The sequence below is a fragment of the Sminthopsis crassicaudata genome, chromosome 1 (assembly GCF_048593235.1).
Source record: "Sminthopsis crassicaudata isolate SCR6 chromosome 1, ASM4859323v1, whole genome shotgun sequence".
NCBI lineage: Eukaryota > Metazoa > Chordata > Mammalia > Dasyuromorphia > Dasyuridae > Sminthopsis > Sminthopsis crassicaudata.
In genome coordinates, this window is record NC_133617.1 from 50,956,457 (window position 1) to 50,975,733 (window position 19,277).

The 19,277-nt window shown below is 54.8% G+C and overlaps 1 protein-coding gene across 5 annotated transcripts in view; it reads right to left on the reverse strand.

Annotated features, from left to right (window-relative positions):
- Positions 1-19,277, reverse strand: part of PDE4C (phosphodiesterase 4C) — a 63,964-nt gene that overhangs the window by 17,002 nt on the left and 27,685 nt on the right. For 2 of the 5 annotated variants that reach the window (XM_074302534.1, XM_074302541.1), the window contains 4 exons: positions 1,984-2,175; positions 1,838-1,874; positions 1,509-1,579; positions 1,364-1,416 (listed from right to left, as the gene is read on the reverse strand). In XM_074302534.1, coding sequence (XP_074158635.1) covers positions 1,364-1,416; positions 1,509-1,579; positions 1,838-1,874; positions 1,984-2,175 — 353 coding nt within the window. Of the gene's footprint in view, positions 1-1,363; positions 1,417-1,500; positions 1,580-1,837; positions 1,875-1,983; positions 2,176-5,590; positions 5,945-16,798; positions 17,916-19,277 lie in introns of those variants that run through there. The other 3 variants (XM_074302548.1, XM_074302549.1, XM_074302558.1) reach the window with 3 other exon arrangements.

Here is a 19,277-nt window from a genome sequence, read left to right on the forward strand (position 1 = left end):
TAAGGGCCCTCCCGGCCCTGACCTCCCGGGTTCTAAGGGCCCTCCCAGCCCTGACCTCCCAGGTTCTAAGGGCCCTCCCAGCTCTGACCTCCTGGGTTCTGAAGGCCCTCCCAGCTCTGACTCTCGGGTTCTAAGGGCCCTCCCGGCCCTGACCTCCTGGGTTCTGAAGGCCCTCCCGGCCCTGACCTCCCGGATTCTAAGGGCCCTCCCGGCCCTGACCTCCCGGGTTCTAAGGGCCCTCCCGGCCCTGACCTCCCGGGTTCTAAGGGCCCTCCCGGCCCTGACCTCCCGGATTCTAAGGGCCCTCCCGGCCCTGACCTCCCGGGTTCTAAGGGCCCTCCCGGCCCTGACCTCCCGGATTCTAAGGGCCCTCCCGGCCCTGACCTCCCGGGTTCTAAGGGCCCTCCCGGCCCTGACCTCCCGGGTTCTAAGGGCCCTCCCGGCCCTGACCTCCCGGGTTCTGAAGGCCCTCCCGGCCCTGACCTCCCGGATTCTAAGGGCCCTCCCGGCCCTGACCTCCCGGATTCTAAGGGCCCTCCCGGCCCTGACCTCCCGGGTTCTAAGGGCCCTCCCGGCCCTGACCTCCCGGGTTCTAAGGGCCCTCCCGGCCCTGACCTCCTGGGTTCTGAAGGCCCTCCCGGCCCTGACCTCCCGGATTCTAAGGGCCCTCCCGGCCCTGACCTCCCGGGTTCTAAGGGCCCTCCTGGCCCTGACCTCCCGGGTTCTAAGGGCCCTCCCGGCCCTGACCTCCTGGGTTCTAAGGGCCCTCCCAGCCCTGACACCCTGGGTTCTAAGGGCCCTCCCGGCTCTGATACTGTAAGCATCACTTCTCTATTTCTACCATCTTCCTGGACTTGCTGCCAATTACATGCAAATTAGCAGTGATCAATTCGGAGTCCAGAGTTCAGACCCTATTTCCAAGTCATTATTGGAAACGGGCCCGAAATTGCCGCCGGTGGAGGCTGGCGAGTTTTGCTGACTTGTTTTCTTATTCCGTTTCTGCTCTTCCTTGCTGTAAGGGAGGCTCTCCGAGAGGGAGTGGGGACATACCGGAGAATGGAGTTAATATAGAAACAAGAGGGCAACGAAGTTGTCCGACAGTGTGGCCGGAGCGAGGCTGGGATGGGGGCGCAGAGGGTAATGTCTGCCCGCTCTTGCTGGGAAGACAACTGGAGGGGGGGCTCATGGCGGAAGGGAGGGGAGGGGTGGGAGCCCTGGCAAGAGTCAGTGTGGGGAGGGGAGAAAGCTATTGCACAGCTTGGGAGGATTTTCCCACCAGCTTAACAGTGGAGATGGCCCGGGACACCCTGGCTCAGAATGCACATCTGTAGAACAAGGGCGGCGAAGCCGGGGGCGCGTTTACCTGACAGCGGTGGGGCCCGGCAGCCGGAAGGGGGATTGCTGCTTGACACTCTCCTGTAGATCACAGAAGGTCAACTGAGGGTCAGGTCGGGCTGGAGGGGTCCCAGAAGCCCCGCCCCCAACCCTCCATACACGCACGCGCTCACTTGGCCACGCGGTCCTGGAGTCGAGTCAGCATGGCAAAGTTGCTCCTGACCGTTCGGAGACTGGCTAAGACCTGGGAGGGAGGCGGCACCCGCTGAACCTCCCAGCCCGAGGAGGCGCTCCGGCATCCCTGCCTAGCCAGGCTGGGGGAGAGGGGGCCCTGGGCCCAGACTATTTAGGGGAGAGACATCTGGGGACGGAGATCCTCCGCAGTCCCCGGGCAGGACCAGAGACAAGGGGGCTTTGGAGTTCTGCCCCAGCCCCTTCCACAACCTCCCCACCCTCTGGCCTTGTCTCTACAGCACGGGCCGGGAAATAGGCTGGTACCCACCTGGGCAAACGGGGTCACAATCATGTCTTCTCCATGTCTGCGGGGGAGAGAAAAGTCTGTCAGGCGGGCGGTGGGGAAGAAAAGGGGCTTCTGGTACTGGAGCTCGTCCTCTCTCCCAGAACCTCCCATCCCAGAGGGATACTCACAGGTCACTGGCAATGGAGGAGTTCCGGGACATAGCCTTGGGGGAGAGGTCATAGTCGCTGTCCGAGCGGTAGAGGAAAGACTCCCGCCTCTGACTGTGGGGGAAGTTGCCCTGGATGATGAGGCCCGAGCTAGGGCTGGTCTGAGGATCCAGCGGGCTCCTTCCCGAAGACAGGCCATTCTCAAGGTCAAAGCTGCGGCCGGGGGAGAGGCAGAGGCGGCTGAGTGAGGGAGCAGAGGCGGCTCGCGGTCCCCAAACCTTGCCCTGGAAATCAGCAGGGCCATCCCACTGCAAGGCCCGCTCGGCTCGGCTACATGCTGGGGTTCACTTTACCCTGTGGTTATCTGGCCTTCCCTTGATCCCGAAAGCCAGGGGTCAAACCCTGAGCCAGGCCCGGGAAGCCAGCCTTTGAATCTGGACCCATCCTTGAGAAGGCCGGTGCAAGTTCTCCCCGGAGAGCAAGACGGGGCAAACCCCAGGATCACAGGACTTAGAGACAGATGGGGCTATTTTAACAAATAGAGAAACTGAGGGGAAGGAGATCCACAAGGTCACATACAGATGCTGCATTTAAGGTTTCTGCCTAGATCTTATTTCTAGCCCTGCTGCTTGGAGCCTAGAGCCAATCCATACCCTTCACCACATCCCCGTTAACCGTCCCATCCCTAACCCCCGACACCCCTAACTCCAGAATATTAAACTCATCTGAGGAGAAAGCCCGATTATCCTCAGGGCCTACTACAGACCTAGAACATCCGAGGGACTTCACCAATGTTTGCTGAATGAGAGCTTGAAGACCTCCGTGACAGGGAGCTCAGTACCTTCCCAGGCAGCCCTTCCCACTATTAAGCTAGTGCTTTTCCTTACAGAGCCTAAGATTGCCCCATTTCTCCTCATTGTGACCAGTTCTGTTCTCCAAGCAGGGCAGATCTGCTCCCTCCTCCACGAGTCCTTCAGAGGAAAGGATCTCCCTCCCAGAAGTCTACTGACTGATTGTACAGTACACATGTTAAGTGCTTACTGTATACAGATACAGAGCGGAGATGGCCTCTGCCCAGGTGATTTTCCCACTATAGTCATGGGGAAGCCCCACTCCGTAACCCAAACAGGAGGGCACAACATTACATGGAAAATGTTATCAGGAAGGGCCAAAGAAGGCCCAGCGTGAAGGGGAAGATCAGGACTGACAGATGCAGGGAATCAATTCACAGGACACTTGTCTTGCCCTCCATCTCTCCCTGCCCCACTGACGGCACATCCGAGTCAGAGACTGGAGCCTTCTACGGAGATAAGGTCTCAGAGATCAGCGCAGGCCCCGCAACAAGGGGGCTCCCCCCTCCAAGGTGATGCAACAGGCTTGTTTCCCTTCCTCATCTATGGCCTGCTCAGATAAGAGGGGGAGCGTGTGGCTCAGGGCCCCATCCCTCCACTTCTCCGCACAAGTCTAGGGCCACATGCCCTGAGTCTCTGGGCAGCTGTGTCAGGAAGATGGAGCAGAGGGACAAGGAAAAGTGTAGGGGCTAAAAGATGTTCAGGTCTCCCCCTCCCTGCCCAGGAATTCTGGATCCTTTGGGGGGCTGGAGAGTCCAAAGAAGTGGTCTTCCTCTCCTGTTCCCTACCCCCAACCTACAGGGCCAGGCTTGGGGGAGGGGAGGGGCTGTGCTACTTCCCCGGAAACCACAGTCCACCCGGACAGCCTGTGGTGAGAGCATCTCTGAGGAGCAGAGGCTGTGGCGATCGCTGGCAGGGGAGCACATGACAGTGTTTGTGCACCCTGGGGCAGGGGTCAGTGTATCTTAGCATATGTACCACTGTGTGCCAGGGCACATCCTAGTGTCTATGTTGAGGTACACACACACACACACACACTGCTATGCTGGGGATACCCCAGAGGGTGCACCAGGCCAGTGACTGTGCACCCCACAACAGGGATCATTTTGTTAACGTGGTCTATGGTGGTATGTGTGCCGGGATATGTACCAGTAGTATCCTGGGGGGGCCCTGAAAATGCGTGGTATGAGAGCAACCCCCAAAGCATCTCTGTGTAAGCTTAGCTGAGTCGTCTGGAAAGAAATTAATAAGCATGTATTAGGGATTTCCAATGTGCCAGATGCAAAGGAAAAATGGAAACAATCCTGCCTTCAAAGGGCTCCCACTCTGTCTTTCTTTCCTCAGTGTCTCTCCCACCCCTCTCCACCTCCATATACCTAAACACTTTACAGCTGTATGTGTGGCCATGTGAAAGTTGAATTTTTTTCTCTGGGTTCACATATGTTCTCATACCTATATATTCACTATATATGCATCTGTCTGTACTCTGTGTGTGTAGGGTAGGAATTTCCTTTTCCCAGGCCACTCTTCTCAGCTGAGACCTGCTCCTAGAAGGGGTGAAGGGGTATCCTTTCCACCACAGGTCATGATCTCTGAGGAACAGAGCTGGGGAAGCCTTGGGGAATAAGGAGAAGGCAGATCTGTGTGAAGGTGAGCTCTGGGGCCCAGTGGCCCTGGGATTTCAATCTCTCTTCCCTCCTCCTTCCCTCCTACAGGCAGGGTACTGACCTTGCCCCTACTCAGTCCCCTGGGGCTGGCAAAACTCCCAGGATCAGGGTTGGCCTGGACTTCTGTCCCTTAGGGGCCAACATGAGCTCAGGCAACCCTGGGGTGGAGGAGTCGGATCACCTCAGTGTGCCCCTAATTATCTCTTCTCAGTCAGGAGACCCAGAGAAGGTCCTCTCTTTTCAGGGGGCACCTTTCTCTAACAGGCCCCTCTCAGCCTCTCCTTCCCTCTCTATCCCCCCCTCTCCGCCTGGGGCTAATCTTAGGCCAGAAGACAGCTGCAGCCCCTGCTTCTCCCTACCCACGTGGTACCCATAGCCTCCAGAGACCGTACATAAAGAGGAGGCCATTAGAACATAGTGTCAGACCCGGGGAAATTAAGCCCCAGAGGGACCTGGCTTGCCTGAGATGACACAGGCTCTCATTCCAAGACCCAGTCCCCAAGGTGTTTATTTTGGTTCCCAACTGAGCAGAACCGTCCTTAGAATATAGACTGGGAGGCTTGTGACAGGACTGGAGTGCTGGGAGAGACGAAATAAATTCAGAATGTCCGATGTAGAAGGCACCAGCCCTTAGAAACCCGAATGTCAGGTCGGGGAGGGTCCTTGCGCCATGAGCCCAGAATATCAGAGGCATTCATCTGTGTGCCACGGGACAAAGAATTTCAGAACTGGAGGGGGGCTTAGAACTTAGAATGCCAGAGCTCAGAGCCCTTACAACCAAGAACGTCAGGATTGGAAGGGACTTCCGAATCTCAGAGCCGGGAGGGAGGGTCCTTAGAACAGAGAACGTCAGAACTGAAAGGGACCTTCGAGCAGAATAGCGGAGCAGGGATTTCCTTAGCACTGGAAGGGACCTTCCAACTTAGAACGGCCGCGCTAGAAGGGACCTCAGAACGTGGTACACGGAATGCCTGGGCTGGAAAGGCCCTTCCACGAACTATACAGGACGTGAGGCAAGAGTGGAAGCCCCGCTCCCGCAGCCTTCCCCCCTTTCCCTCCCCCCCCCCCCCCGGCCCCATCGGGGCTCCCAGCCCGCCCCCAGGGCGTTACCGTCGGCGCTTCCCCACGATGTCAATGGGCCGGTTGACCGCGCAGGGCGAGCCGAGGAGGTGGGCGCCGCCGCCGCCGCCGCCGCCGCTGCCGAGGCGCAGCAGGGTCGGGGGGCCACCCCCGCTGCCAGGCGGCAGGTTCATAGTGGCGCCCGGGCCGGAGCGCGGGACTCACGCCTTCTGCGCCTTCGCCTCCGCCCCCTCCGCCTCCTCCTCCCCGGGTGGCAGCGGCGCTCGCAGCAGCTGCTGGGGGCCCCGGAGCGCGGCGGGGACATGGCTCGCGGCTCGGGCCGGGGGAGCCGCGGGCAGCCGCGCAGCGCTGCGCTCCGGGCCGGGGGGTCCGGGCCGGGGGCGCATGCTCGGGACTCTCCCCCCCGCGCCCCCCGCCTCCCGCCTCCCACCGCCCCCTCCCGTCTGGCGCTTGGGGTTGGGCAGAGCCTAGCAAAGAGAGGATCCCGGCAGCGGAGGGGGGGGACGCGCGCCGCGCAACGGGGTAGCCGAACTCGGCCACGCGCCCCCCTCCCCCGTCCCTCCTTCGGCCGCGCGCTCCGGCCAGCCCCCGCTGTGACGTCAACCTTTCGTTCTTAACTCTGCATTGCCCAGAGACCCCGGACCCAGAATGTTGCCGAGCTGAGAAGCGGGCGCGAGGAAAGGGTTAAAAAAGCGGGGCTGGGCGGCCCGGGGGCGGGGGAGGGGGAGGAGAGTCTGAGGCCGGGGCAGCCCGGGGGCTCTGGGGAAGGTCAGTCCGGGGACGTGGCCGCGCACACGCGCACCCAAGGCGGACTCCTCACGCTGACCACACACTGATGCACACCAACCACATGCGGAGACACACACACTCACAGATGCTGCCCAATTCAGCTCGGCATTCAGGGACTTCCCAGTCCGACTCGAGCCCGTCTTTCCAGACTCATTTGCACATTCTCCCCCCTTTACTCATATTCTCGCTACTACTCACACATTTACGTCTCCCGACTTACTACCTCCTGTCTCCGCGCGGTCCCCACGTCTGGAACGCGCGCTCTCCTCCCCTCTTGGAATTCAAACCTAGTGCAAAGTCTCCCCACCCCCCCCAGGCCTTTCATGATCCTCGTTTCCAGCTTCCCCCCTTGCCTTGTATTTCATGTGCAGGTACAGGTTTTGTACGGCTCCTACGTACTGGGCAGGTTTTGTAAAAGCTCCTACGTGCACATATTTCCCCGGAGAGAGTCAAAGGCGGCCACTAAAAGGAAAGATCGTTTCATTTTTGTCTTTCATCTGCGGAGTCTCCTCTCCCCTGCAGCTTCCCTCATTGCCTCGTATTTATCGTATTGTACAAAAGCTCCTACGTGCACATGTCATTTTCCCTGAAAGAATCCTCAGTCGGCTGCTAAAAGGAAAGGATCGTTTGTTTCATTTTTGTCTTTTATCTGCGCGTCTGCTGGAGGAGATGCCGACCGAGAGCGGCGGAGTTCCCTGGCCCCAGATCAACGAGCCGTGTTCTCGTCTCTGGTTCTAGCCCAGAATCTGGCACAGGGTAAACATGCTCATAGATCGATACGCGCTGGCACATTGGGATGAATGCACAAACCGGGGGTCCTACAAAGAGTGCTGGACTAGAAGCCAGGAGGTCCCGATCACAGAATCCCGTAATTGCGCCTCCGCCTGCACAGGGGCACAGGAATGCCTGCCTCCCCCATCTCCCGGAGGTGCGTAAAGGAGCCAGTGGACACACAAAAAGCACAACGCAACCAACAACTATTCCTACGCTGCACGGACTTCGAGGCTGACGCCTCCCAAGGTCCAGAAGCCCGCACAGCCTCTGGCCGGGGATGGACACTGGGTGTGGAGCGTGAGCTGGGAAGCCGGGGATCGCACCGGAGGGTGGGGGTGGGAGCTGGGGAAGGGAGGCAAGACTACTGGCGCCAGGCCGGAGGCGTGGGCCGTGGAAATCCTATCCCGGGCACACCTCAGCCTCCCCGCAGGGCTGGGGGCGGGAATCCTGCCCCGGGGGCGGGCCGTGGCGAGCTCAGTCACTGATTGGCCCGGGAGTACCTGCCCCCCCGACTGGGCGCTTGGGCTCTTGGCGAGTGTGGGGAAAGGGTCTTTCCCGAAGTTCGGAGAGCCTCGGAACGAGAATCGGGAGGTCCGGGGTGCGCAGTGGGGCGGGCGGGCAGTACCCGTTGCAAGAACTGGCCCAGCTCCAGCCCGCGGTGTGCCCCGGGACCTTTGCCTCAGTTTCCCTCAGAAGACTCGCAGGAAGTCCCTGCAGGGACCAGGAAGGGTTAATTAAGCTCTCTCAGGCCGGGCCGGGGGAGGGATGGAATACTGGGACTTGCCGCTAGGAAGCCGGAGCTCAGACGTCGCGCCCCGCCCATGCTGGCCCATCCCGGCCTGGGCCGCTGGGGGCCCGGAGGGTCAGAGGCAGCGCTTTCCATGACGCAGGAAGCTCTGCGGGGCGGCCGGGGGTTGGGGGTGGGGGACAGACCGGGTCACGAAGCTGAGGGCCCACAGTGCCTGGTTCTGAACAGTCACTGGCTCTCTGCGAATCCCGGTGGGGCGGCCCTGCCCCCCATCCCCCGCGTCTTCCAGGTCCAGCGCATCCCCCTCCCCCCCAAAAAAACAATCCTAGGGATAGTGAAGAACAGGGTCTGCACGCCCCCTGGCGGGCCGAGACGGCACTGCTGCGGACCAGGGCTTAGTGTCCCAACAGTCCTCGACTGCTTTGCTCCTTCCTGTAACCCGGGGGCCTCTTTCCCCCTCCACTGCCCAGAGATGCTTTCCTCTCCCCCTATCCGCTGTCCTAAGGGCTCCTCTCAAAACCCATAGTTCTGAGAGTTGGGTGGGATTTCTTCGGACTTTTAGCCCGTCCCACACAGGAAAGAAATCTGTTAACATCCAGCAATGGCCTGGGGCCAGCTTCCAGTCCTTCCTATTGGAAAAGCTGGTTAGGGAAGGCAGCAACCTGGAAGGTTAACGAAGATTGTGATTTTCTCTTCTCCCAGAAGTCCATGTGGGCGGAGGACCAGCCCTCCCTAGCAGCCTCTAGTTCCGGGCCTTGGGGAATCCTGGCCCAGCCTGACCTCCGCCCAGTGGGTTTCTCTCCGGGGTTCACATTCACCCCAGGGCGGGGCCTGCAGAGGAAGCCATCCGACACACGGTGGACAGAGCTGGGAGAAACTTCCAAAGCCCATTGCTCCAATCTCCCTGTGCCATCTTACAGATGGGGAACCTGAGGCTCTCCGAAGTCATGGAAGCTAGTCTTTAATCGAGACGGGATTGGTGATGCAAATGCTTTGACTCCGGAGGTCTTTGCACTAGACCTTACTGCCTCCAGGATTAGCAAGGCAGGATTAACATCTTAATTATAAACTCTCTGAGCTAAGAGAATATCATTTTTCATACTTTCCCCAGCAGTGGAGCTGAGCTCTAACCATGTCATTCTCCCGCTCAATGACAGCAGTCTTTGTCTGGCATTTAAAACCATTCCCAAATTGTCTCTGGCCTCCTTTTCCAGGCTCAGACATATTTCTCCCGTCCATACACAGTACAATCCAGCAGGATTCTCTCCCCCACTCTGCCCCAATCTCAAAGTTCATTCAGGAAATCAAGTACAGCCCATCTCAACCCCTGCCCCTCATTAAGTCAGTTCCTGTCTTGACACATTTTTCCCTCCTGAGGAAATTGAGGTTGAGTGACTTGCAGCTGGACTTGAACTTGAGTCCTCGGGACTTCAGGATAGGTGCTCTACCCACTGCACCATCTAGCTGCCTGATACTTTTTGAAGAATCAGAACAGTGGGTGACCCAGAGAAGAGTGGACAGAGGCACCCAGTGGGCAAGTAGCCTACAGTATATGTCTAATAATAATCAGTAGAATCACAGAACTTCATTTGAAAGGGAACTCAGTGTTCATCTTATTATGGGCTGGTATTCAGGAAAATCTAAGTTCAAATCTTGCCTCAGACATTTACTAGGTGTGTGACCCTAGTCAAGACTCATCAACAATCTCATTTGCCTCAGTTTCCTCAGCTATAAAATGACCTAATAACAGCATCTACTTGGAAAGGTTCTTCTGAGGATCAAATGAGTTAATATTTATAAAACACTTGGCACTGTGCCTGGTACATTGTAGGAGATTAATAAATGCTTACTACCTTTTCCCTCCATCTTTATTCCAATAAAAATGGAATTTGAATACAGATCTTTCTGACTTGAAGTCTAGCATTCTTTTTGCAAAGCACAATGCCACCAGTGACAAGTACATAAAAGAAGTGACATGAGGAATATCAGGAGAAGGAGGAAGAGGAAGAGGGGGAGAAGGAGCAGGGAGGATGAGAAAGAGAAGAAAAAGGAAGAGGATGTCTTAGTCACTGGCAGATGAAGCCCAAGTCTTCTGACCCCCTGCCCAGGACTCCCCACTCTTAACAGGTTGCCTCTCAAGATAGTACTGAAGGTTAAAGAGATCTGGGTTTTGGGCAGGGGGTGAAACACAGGAGGGAAAAATAACAATAATAACTGCTGATCTTAATATTTGCAAGAATCTGTTTTTATCACAGGCACAGAAAAATGCCATCACCATTACATATTGCAAACCCTCTATGACTTAATAGATATAACTTATAGGGAGTTGCTTGGGATATATAGAAATTAAACAAGTTAGTTGTATAGATTTACACAGTCAATACAGTTCAGAGATGGTCTAGGAAGTCAGCACTTTCTACTGTGATAAAATTTCCCCAAGGAAGGGAAGGAGGGATCTGTGAACTTATAAATGTGTGTGTGTGTGTGTGTGTGTGTGTTTCAATCATTGTTGCTTTTGTAGTCCCATGTCTTATAATCCCATGTCTTTTATATTATTCACTTAGCTATAATATACTGAGAAAGTGGTCCTTAAGACTTCCCCAGACTGCCAGAGCAGTACACAAAACAAAAAAGTTAAAGAGTTAAAAAAAAAGTTAAAAAGGCAGAAGAGAAATCATTAAGGAAATAAATGATCATAAAGAAGGAGCTGGCCATATATCAAAAGCAAGAGATGACATGTGGATGGACAGCTGAGGCTGTTTGCAGGTGCCCAGGAAATGTAAGAATGCCTCAGGGGAAAATCTGAGGGAGAATTAGGGACAAGGGAGGTACAAGTATGAGAAGGAGGAAGGGTTATTATCTTCACTAAATAGGATCATTGCTAGAAGGAACTTCAGAGGTGATGCAGCCCTGCCTCCTCATTTTGCAAATAAGGAAACTGAGGCCTAGGGAAGATTGCTCAAGATCATTCAGGTAAGTAGATGGGTCACAATTTGAACTGGGTAACTCTCTCCAAATTCAGTGTTTTTTCAACTGAAGAATGAAGCTGCCTCTTTGGAGGATTACAGGGCTGTAAGACGACTCTGGCAGCCCATACACCTCTATTACCTGTAACATTTGTCCTTTCAATTCCACTGAGATCACTCATTCTCAGCTATTTCTCCATGAAAGCAGAGGCATTTTCCTTTGTATTTGTATTCCCCGTCTTGTCAACATGCTTCTATTAAGTGTTTTCTGTGTACCAAGCATCTTGGGATACAAATAAAGGCAAAAATATAGTCCCTGTTCCCAAGGAGCTCTCTCTCAAGGGGAGAGAGACATGCATGGACAGAACTTTGCATGTGCAAGATACATTCAGGAGTCTCAGAAGGAAGGCACTAAGATCATAGAGGGATGAGATTTAATCTGAGACCTGGAGGAAGTTAGAAAAGTCAGGAGGCAGAGAGGAGACATGGCTGGGGGGTGGGGGGGAGGCAAGCCACCAGGGAAAATGCTTGGGAGTCCAGAGACAGAGTGTCTTATATAAGGGGCAGTAAGGGGGCTAGAGAGACTGGATCAGAAGTTAAAGGGGAGTAAGGTGCCAGGTCCTATTTGTCCACAATTACTGTTGACTTGCCCAAGGTCACATAGCTAGTTAAGTGATAAATCAGAACTCAGGTCTTCCTGGTGTTCCATGCACTGAGCCACCTAGTTGCTCCACAGAGAAGTTTTGGAGGACTTTGGAAGCTAAATAGAAGATTCTGCATTTGATCCTAGTTGATTGTGTGTGTGTAAGGGGTCTAGGGGACACAGCCAGACCAGTGCATGAAGATCACTTTAGTAGCTGATGGAGGATGGAGAGTTATTACAATGCCTGGAATGCAGTAGGAGATTAACAGGTTCTTGTTAATTAGCTCAGTGCCTTCCCTTGAAATTACCTACATTTACCGTGCATAGAGTTTATATTTTCTTATACACACCCCTGGTTTTTTCAGAGAATATTATCTCCTAGAAGGCAGAGACATGTATAAAGCATTCAGTTCTCCCCTCACCCCATGACCCTGTGAAGTATTTAAGGATAAGGACACTGAAGACGAGGGACACTAAGTGACATGCCCATCTTTACTCAGCTCTCCAGGGCAGGTTTCAAGCTCAAGCTACTCTCCATTGGTCCTGATCTCTATCTGGCCACTAGACCCAGATGGCTCTGGAGGAGAAAGTGAGGCAGGTGACCTTGAACAGCCCTCCCTTACTGAAATCCAACTCACTTTCATGTCATGGGCCCCTTGGAGAAGGAAGGACAAACAACAACAAGAAACCCCAGTCCACCATTCTATGTCCTGTGACACGAACACTGGACTTTTTTGCCTCTTTCCTTCACCTAGCACAATGTCTAGCTTGCTAATTAATGTTGTTACACAGCCAGAACTCAGAGATGGAGAGCCTTATGCAGTCATTTAGCCAGTCCCCACCTGAACCAACACCTACTATGCCTTCCCAGCAAACCTGTTGGATGGCTCTTCCCTGGCACACAACACTCTTTAAGCTCAAGCCCCAACTCTAAGAGACACCATCTCTCTGTTTTTCTCTTCCCTCTCTCTCTCTTTGTTTCACCTCCTCTTTTTGTCTCTCCTCCACTCTCTCCCTCTCCCCCTTTCCCTCTCCCTTTTTTCCTCTCCCTCTCTCTTCCCCTCCTTCTCCCTCTTCCCCTTCCCCTCTCTCCATCTCCATCTCTCTCTCTCTCTCTCTCTCTCTCTCTCTCTCTCTCTCTCTCTCTCTCTCTCTCTCTCGCTCTCTCGCTCTCTCTCTGTTTCTCTCTGTCTCTGTCATCCTCTCCCTTTCTCTTTGTCTCTGTCTCTTTTCTTCCCTCTTTCCCTTCTTTGTCTCTTCTATCTCCTCCTTCCCCTTCTTCCCTCCTCTCTCTCTCTACCTTTTCTCCCCTTCTTTCCTTCTCTGTCTCCCTCTCTGTCCCTCTCTGCTGTTTCTCTCCCTCCCCTTACCTTCTTATCTCTGTTTCTCAGTCTCTCCCTTCTTTCCCCCAAATCTTAAGAGACAGATTACTCAAGACACTTGACACCTTCTCAGGAATATACACCTTTACCAACTATAGTATTCATGCACCTCCAGGCACTCACATACAGAGATGTATAGACACAATCACAGAGATTCTCATACATACTCACACAGTCACACCTTCTGTCTCTGTCTCGGTCTGTCTCTGTCTCTCTCTCTCTGTTTCTGTTCTGTTTCTCCCTCTGTGTCTCTGTCTCTCGTTTCTGTGTCTCTGTGTCTCTGTCGCTCTCTGTCTCTCTCCCTCTGTCTCTTGTCTCTCTCTCTCTCCCTCCGTCTGTCTGTCTGTCTCTCTGTCTCCCTCTCTGTCTGTCTGTCTTTCTCTGTATGTTTCTCTGTCCCTCTCCCCTCCATCCTTCCCTCCCTCCCTCTCCCCTTTCTCTTCCCCCTTCTCTCCCCCTCACTCCCCCCTCTCTGTCTCTCTGTCTGTCTGTTTGCATCTCTTTCCCCCTCTCTCTCCCCCATCTCTGTCTCTTGTCTCTGTCTCTTTGTCTCTCTCTGTCTCTCTCTGTCTCTCTGTGTCTCTCTCTGTGTCTGTGTCTCTCTGTCTCTCTGTCTGTCTGTCTGTCTGTCTGTCTCTCTCTCTCTCTCTCTCACACACACACACACACACACACACACACTCAGGCACAGATGCCACATGTTCAGTCAGTTCATCACAGGTCCACCTGAGCACCCTCCCCCTGTTCCGGTCCCGCCCAGTGCACCCTGGGTCTAGGGGTGCCCTAGAGCTTCAGCTGATATTATCACACTGGGCCTCCAGCCCAGGCACAAAGGGGCCAGTGTGGAATTGTGGCAGCTGAAGCCAGAGTCGGAGCCTGGCGGCCAGCCTCTGGCCCTCTGCCTGGCTGCCCGCCCATTCCGGATCCGGGGGTGGGGTGCCACCCTACAGACAGGGTTCCATGCTCTTTGTTTGCTCCCAAAGCTGGGGTTTCTGGGCCTGTCCAAGCCCTGCCCACCCAGCCTTCTGCCACCACTGGAAATCTCGGCTGTCTGAGGACTGAAGTTTCCCCGCCCAGCCTTCCCTGGCCTGCGCCTCCCCAGCAGTTGTGCTTTCCCAGCTTGTTTAGGCAGGTGCCTACAGAGCTGGGGAGGGAGCTGAGACTCTGCCGGCTGGCCCCCTGCCTGGCCCCTCAGGAGCCGCACATCTGTTCACCCCTGGCTTGGAGCTGAGAGGGCCTGGGAGAGAAGGCTGACCTTGACCCCTTGCTTCCAACCCCTAAGGACAGAAATGCTAGCCTCTGGAGCTCAATATATTTCCTCCCACCATCTCCTCCATCCCCACCTCCACCCGGGGGCAAGGGAATCAGGAAGGACTATACAGCAAACTCTCCTAAGATTCTCTTCCAAGGATTTCAAGTTTCTATGGACATCCCCAGAACCAGTTGCATCAGAGGCCAGCAGCCAAAGTATAAAACCACATAATAGGAGTCCAAAGCTACAGAATCATATGTTTCGATTTCCAAACAGAGCTCAGAAGACATCTAATCCAAGGCCCGTTTTACAGATAAAGAAACCAAGACTCAGAGAATGAAAGTGACTTCTAGATCGCACAGCCCATGGCAGAGGCAGGCTTTGAACCCAAGACCTCTGGCTACATTCCGCAATTTTCCCCTTGTTCTATGCTGAAGCACAGTGACAGCTGAAGTCAAGGGATCTATCGCCACCTATAAGCTTCACAACTGTGTACAAGTTAGTAGCTTCTCTGGGCCTCAGTTTCATAAAAAGAAGAAAGTGGGATTGGATGAATTCAAGTCCCTCCCAGCTCTGTAGCTTCATTACTTTCCCAATGAAGATGGGAGCTGGGACTTCAGAAGTCAACCTGTCTGGCCCTCATCGGCCCACGAATCCCTCCAGCAATAACTCCAGCCTTTCTTGAAGGGTTGTGATGATGGGGAACCGCTACCTCCCAAGTTGGGCCAGTGCACTTTTGGCTGGTTTGAATAGAAGGTTTTTCCTTACATGGAGCCAATATCTGCCTCTCTGAAACTACACCCCCCCCTTCGCACAGCTCCCAGATCTGCCCTCTGGAGCCAAGCAGAGCAAGGCTAATTGTTCTTCCACATGACAACCCTTCAAATGCTAGAAGACAGTGATGATTATGCTCCCCCACATATAGACCCTTCCCCTCTCCCCACCCTGCCTTTTTTCCAGGCTTTGCTATGTAGCATGGATTCAAGACCCTTCCCTAGCCTGGCTGCTTTCCTCTGTACTCTCTGCAGTTTACTGATATCCTCCCTAATACCTTCCTCGTTCTAGACACTGTGTTTCCATTCACTTTTGGTTTTGGTTTTTGTTTTTGCTGCGACAGTTGGGGCTAACTTGGGGCTGACTTGCCTAGGGTCCCACAGCTAAGAAGTATTAAGTGTCTGAGGCCAGATTTGAACTCGGGTCCTCCTGACTTGACTTGTGTGTGTGTGTGTGTGTGTGTGTGTGTGTGTGTGTGTGTGTGTGTGTGTTCGTGTGTGTGCTGGAAAGTGTGGGATGTAGATATTAGAAAGAGGACTAAAGTAGAAGGGATGGAGCTATGTATAGGATTCCTACCAGATGGAGCTCTGGAAGGAGATACTCCCCTCCTGGTTCTGGGATGGGAGAATCCACTCAGGACCAGCTTAGGTTAGAGTATTAAAACAAAGTCCATGGGGTCTGGGAACTAAGAAGCAGAAAATGGGTCCATAGTGAGCAACTTTAAACCCCTGGTACCTGTGCCCAAACTCCCTGGCACTCAGGCAGAAGTACAGCTACTTTCCCATTGACTGGTAGATTTTTTATTGGAGATCTCTAGATTCAAGCTGGAAAGACCCTTAGAGAGGACCCAGCTCAAGCCCCTCGTTCTCCAGAGGTGAATCCAAGTTCAATAACTTTCCAAAGAACATACAGAAATGGGTTTTGAATCTAGTTCTGAGTACAAAACTTTTGATCCTACCACTAGAGGCACAGAAATAGGGTCTGATAAGGGGGATGCTCCCAGAGAGGGGCAGCCAGGAAAGGGGGAACAAGGAGAGGTTGGGAGGTTTTTAAGTCTAGACTCCGCTGGTCCACTAGCAGAGATGTGATATCAGGTGCAAAGGGGACACGTAGGTTTGGGCCCTCAGGCTGCCCCTTTCCAAACATTTGGGGGGTCTGCAGAGGCCTGCCCCCCACCCTGCCCTCCACTTCTCTGAGTGCAGGAGGATTTCCCTACATTTCCATACCCAGGGTCGGAGCCTAGTTTGACACTTAGGCTGGGCCTGGGCTACAAGGACCCAGGCACTCTCAGTAGCTGTCACTCAGCCAAGGATGGGGTGGGGCCAAGTGTCCCACTGAGCCAAAGGAGAGAGGACAAGGACACAGTACCCACACCCCCACCTTTTGCGCCAGAAGTTGCTCCTCCACCCCCCTCCCTCATGGCCTAGCTTTCTGCTTCTCTCTCTGCCTCTGGGTCTCTCTCCTCTACCTCTGTTTCAGACACCAGCTGCATCCCAGGCTCCTTGTTCCCTCTCCTGCTTCCCACTGTTTCCCCATCACTTTTTTCTCTGTTTCTCTCTGAGCCTCTTGTTTGTGGCTCTTGATTTCAGCCTTTCCGGTTTCCATCTCTTTTTATTTCTGTCTCTTTCTGTCTGGACTGGAGGCCTCAGTCTCCCAGGCTTGATCTTAATCTCTGCCTCTCCATCTCTGGAGTCCCAGGGATGTGCATAGGGTGGATGAGGTCTCCAGTTTGCCATCTGTCTCTGCCAGTGTCTACACCTGCCCACGTCCTCTGAGGTCTTTGCCCCTTCCTCGGCGTATATGCGTCTCTAGGTACTTTTCTCTCAGACGCTCCCCCTCCGGTGAGCCTCCCTCCCGGGACCCCCTCCCTCCGTTCCTGGGACAGTTCCCAAGGGGGGAGCGAGGCTCACCAGAGAGGGTGGGCCACGGTGAATCGCCGCTGCAGTCGGATGCTCTGGTTTACCAGCAGTTTCCTGAAGAGTCCGGGGGAGCTACGCGGGGAAGCCCGGGGAGACCCGCCCGGTGAGGAGGGGGCTCCCGGGCCGGGGCCTGGGGGGCTGCGCTGTCCACCCAGCATGGCTGGCCAGCTCCCCGCACGTTCCTAGATTGCTGCCCCCGGGGTGTCTCTCTCTGTGTGGATCCCCGTTTCAGGGCGTCTCTGGCTGCGGGTGTCTCTCCGTCTCTCTCTCCCTCCCCCCCGTGTGTCACTCCGTGTGTGTCTGTGTCCCTCTCTCCGCGTCGGGTCTTTTTCTCCGCCCGTCGCCGGGGCGGGGCTTCCGGGGGGGTCCCGGGACGGCGAGCTAGGGGTCAGGCGGAAGAGCAGAGACACTGAGTGCAGCGCCCCGGGCCCCCTCGAAGCTCACTCCCCCCAAGTCTCTCCTTCCCGCCCGGCCGCAGCTGGGGGCCTGGCTCAGTCCCAGGGGCTCCGCCCCGCCCCACTGTGCTCTGGCTCCCGGGGTCCCGCTTCCACCGGCTGGGTCTCGGTCACTGCCGCTCACTCCCCTTGTCCTCCTCGCTCTATTGCTCTTCAACTGTGCCTCAGTTTCTCCGCTCCCGCTTCTGGCTTTGGCTCTGTCTTTCTCTAGTCCAAGCTCGCTTTCCCGGCTTCTCAGTTCCTTGTCTCGTAGCCTTCTCCATATCCCTCTTTCCCCGCCTCTCGGCCTCAGACCCCGGGCTTCGGACACTCTTCTCTTTCCGAGTCCGGTCTGTTGCCTCATCACCGGCGACCGCGCCTCCCTCTCTGTTTCTGTCTGGGTCTGTCCCGCTCTGTCTGTCGCGGTCCCTTCTGGAGCCGGCCTGGCTTGAACTCAGCTGGACTCAAGTGTCAGAGCGCTTTAGGCGGGAGGGAGGCGGGGCACCCGAGGCCAAGGCTGTCCCCATTCCTTGCCCTCCCCTTTCTTCCTTTCCCCCTTCCCATAACAGACCCTGCTGGGCGCCAGAACCGGAACCCGACCTCCTCGGAGCCCCTAGTCGCGTCAGCTCAGTACTGGGGCTGAGACTCGGGAAAGAGCGGGCGGAGGGGGGGGAGTGAGTGAGGAAGAAGCTCCCTTCCTGGGACCCAGACTCCTGGCCTCCTATGTAGCCCCTGACACAGACCAGATCCTGCTCCCTTTTCCAGGACTCATCTTTCTTTCTCTGTCCCGAGCTCCGATCCGCTAAACATCCGGCACTCTCCTCCACCCCACTCTACCCCCCCCACCCCACCCCCGCCTGACACGCACATCCCCCCTCCCACCACCACTATCCCCTCCGGGGCCTCCGGACAGGACTGGAAAGGGAGACAGGGGGAAACACAGAGCAGGCTCGGCTGTCACCGGCACACACAACGCAGCTCATCCCCGGGCTTCCTTTCTTCCGGCATCTCTACCTTCCTTGCTCCTGGGCCAACCTCACACTCCCCCTCTCCCCCTCCGTCCCAGGGGGGTCCTTTTCTCCAGAATGTGCTAGATTTGGAACGGGATGACCTGAGTTTCTATGACTATGATGTGGCATGTAAACTCTTGGAGTCTTAGTTTCTCCATTTGTTATTACATCCTTTCTAAAGTTTCAAAGAAGAGTCTTAGAAGCTTATTAACATTTCCTCCCTCCGGACCATTCCTCCCTCAGAGCAGCTGCTCCAGCCTCCATGGAGGGGGTGATGCTGTGCTGGTGGTGGTGGTAGGGTACTAGAGGCCAATAGCACTGGGACCTCAAAGAAGCCATCTGGAACCACAAAGGGTTCTTCTCCTTGGTGGGTGTGGTGTGTATATATGTATGTATTTGTGTGTGTGTGTGTGTGTGTGTGTGTGTGTGAAAGAGAGATGCATCTGAGAGACAGAGAGAAGAGAGAGAGAGGAGAAAAAGAGGAGAGAGAGAAAGGAGAGAGAGAAAGGAGAGAGAGAGAGGAGAAGAGAGAGAGAGACAGAGACAGACAGAGACACACAGAGAGACAGAGAGAGAGACAGAGACAGAGACAGAGACAGAGACAGATAGAGACACACACACACACACACAGAGAGAGAGAGAGAGAGAGAGAGAGAGAGAGAGAGAGAGAGAGAGAGAGAGAGAGAGAGATTAGATTATGCCCAAGGGTTTGGTGTGCATTTAGGTGCAGAGTTGAGGCAGATGAGGTAATCCCTGTATCAACTCAAACTTGTAATTCTTCAGTAACATCTTGGGGAGTTGCCTGGGGCACAGATCTAGGGTGTCAGAGGCAGCATTTGAACCTACTTCCTGCTGACCCCAATGCCAGTCTTCTGTCACTTCATGCTCTCCCTCACTCCCAGACTTTGTACTGTAGCTATTTCTGTTGTCATAGCTCACTTCATCAAGAGGCAAGGCAAGTTTCAGATTAAAATATATATATATATATATATATATATATATATATATATATATATATATATATAT